A 2157-nucleotide genomic window follows, 5' to 3' on the forward strand; every position below is an offset into this window, starting at 1 on the left:
GATTGGGGCACTTGAAGAGGACTGTCCTACTTCTAGGGCTGTGTCCTAAGAGTTTAGCCTTCACCCATTTCCTGCACACCATCCGGAGGTAAACCAAATTTAAAGGTTTGTTTGCAGTAAACTGGCTGCTGACAGTATGTCTGAACAGACTGAACTAGAAGCCATCTGAGATTTTTAAATTTGTTTTTTTCCGTTTTTCAGTTTTAATACAAATGCCTGACTGTGCTCAGTCATCAAGCTGCATGCACGAGAAACTGGGCATCCCAAACAGTGTATTAATCAGTGGCAAATGGAACTTTAAGGAGTCCACTAAGTGCTCCCTTATACAGTAGCCCGAGTATTTACTGTAAAACTGATGTAGGGCCTTGATCTTTAGGGGCAGGACCACCAGCCAATACCTGCAGATTTGTGTGTGGACAGAAGGTACTTTTGACATTCAGTTTTGCTAGATACAAACAGAATGAAGAAATGAACTTTTTTCCTTCTTTGTAAGAGGTAAGTAAAAAATTTCAATTTGATTCTTCTAGAGGGAGAACGTGGTTGAAAGTAGGTCTTCATTTCGCAGTCATCATCTGTACGAATTCTTCATAGTTGACCTGTCCGTCTCCATCAGTATCTGCTCCTCTGATCATTTCATCTACTTCTTCATCTGTTAGCTTTTCTCCTAAGTTTGTCATGGCGTGGCGGAGCTTTGCTGCGCTGATGTAACCATTTCCGTCGCTGTCAAAGACTCGGAATACCTCACGGATTTCTCCTTCGCTATCTGTGTCTTTCATTTTTCTAGCCACCATAGTCAAGAACTCCGGGAAGTCGATAGTGCCGTTCCCATCATCCACTCCATGGGTCATCTCCTGCAGTTCAGCTTCCGGTCAGTTGATCAGCCATGGTGTGAGCAAAGGAAGTAAGAGCGGAGCAGGCGAGGATGGCTGCACCAGCACAGGGGCCGTGACCACCGAGGTGCCTCCGCTGCCGCTGCTGCTAATGCGCTACCTGCCGCTGGGCGCTTCTCAGCTGTCTCCCGACTGCAGGTAACGGCACCAGGGACACGACACGAGACTCCCAGCATCACTGCCCATGAAAACCCTTCTTAAATTCCACATTCCACTGTATGGTATGGCATAATCCCATTTCATTTTAAATTAGTCCCTAATTGTGGAACACCTGGGTTGACTCAAATTGGTATTATACATATAGTGTTGGAAAAAAAACCAAAAAACAAAAAACACTCTGACACTACATATACGATTTAATGCATACCTGCATATATTTGTAAAAATTCTCTGAAATGAGACTGCTGGGTCAAAGGCTAAATACACTTGTTACTTTGAAAATTACATCCATCAACTTTATATTACTGCAGCAAATACTCTAGGACAATAGGACCTTCTTACGAGGATATAGTACAGTGAAATTATTTATTTTACAGAGCTAGAGATCAAAGTCATAGCCTTGCCCAGGCTAGACCAGCACTCTACCACTAATTGTAATATCTAGCCTATGGTGAAATCTTAAAACAAAAGATTTATTTCCAATCTATAGACAATTCTGCTCAATGTGTTTTGGTTGGATCTACCATACCTCCCCCAAATCCACAGTCCCTCTCCTACCCAGTCAACTTTGTGTCTTACACACCTTTTTTTTCCCTCTCTGAAAATTAACTTGTGCTGACCAAATATCTTTGGATATCTGGCCTTGCCCCGGAGCGCATCACTAGGTGTCACACTGCCAGAGAGAACGCTCTCTTCCAGCATCCGGCAGGTGCCCATAACCACTTACCTGGGAGTAGAACTTTGTTTTCCATTTTCCTCTCTGTGCAGGGATTTTCCCTGGACTGATCTTGCACAGGTCTTGTGCTGCCACAACCACTGTGAGTTCAAATGTGCACCCGCCCTGCTCTGTCCGGAGCAGTGTCATTATTTACCACCTCTGACTCCGATGCCCTTTCTACCATCTTTACAGCAATAGACGGGTCCCAGTAGGAATTTGGGTGGAAAGTCGACCTGGTTCTTTAAAAAGAAGTTTGTTTATTTTATGTGTACGCGTGTGTATCTCTGTAAGTATGTGTAGCTCATGCATAAAATGCCTACAGGGACTTGAAGGCTGTGCAAAAATCCCCTGGAATCTGAACTACAGGCAGTGATGTGGATATTGGGAGCC

The 2157-nt window shown here is 44.1% G+C and overlaps 1 protein-coding gene across 1 annotated transcript; it reads right to left on the bottom strand.

Annotated features, from left to right (window-relative positions):
• Positions 1 to 554: 554 nt before the first annotated feature.
• Positions 555 to 1066, bottom strand: LOC308429913 (calmodulin-like; the record flags this gene model as incomplete). Its single annotated transcript, XM_080928949.1, has 2 exons — positions 555 to 862; positions 991 to 1066. 2 exons carry the CDS (start codon positions 1064 to 1066, stop codon positions 555 to 557), a joined length of 384 nt encoding a protein of 127 aa, XP_080785075.1.
• Between the last annotated feature and the right edge of the window lie 1091 nt (positions 1067 to 2157).

This window comes from Micromys minutus (genome assembly GCF_963924665.1).
Source record: "Micromys minutus genome assembly, chromosome: 14".
Lineage (NCBI taxonomy): Eukaryota > Metazoa > Chordata > Mammalia > Rodentia > Muridae > Micromys > Micromys minutus.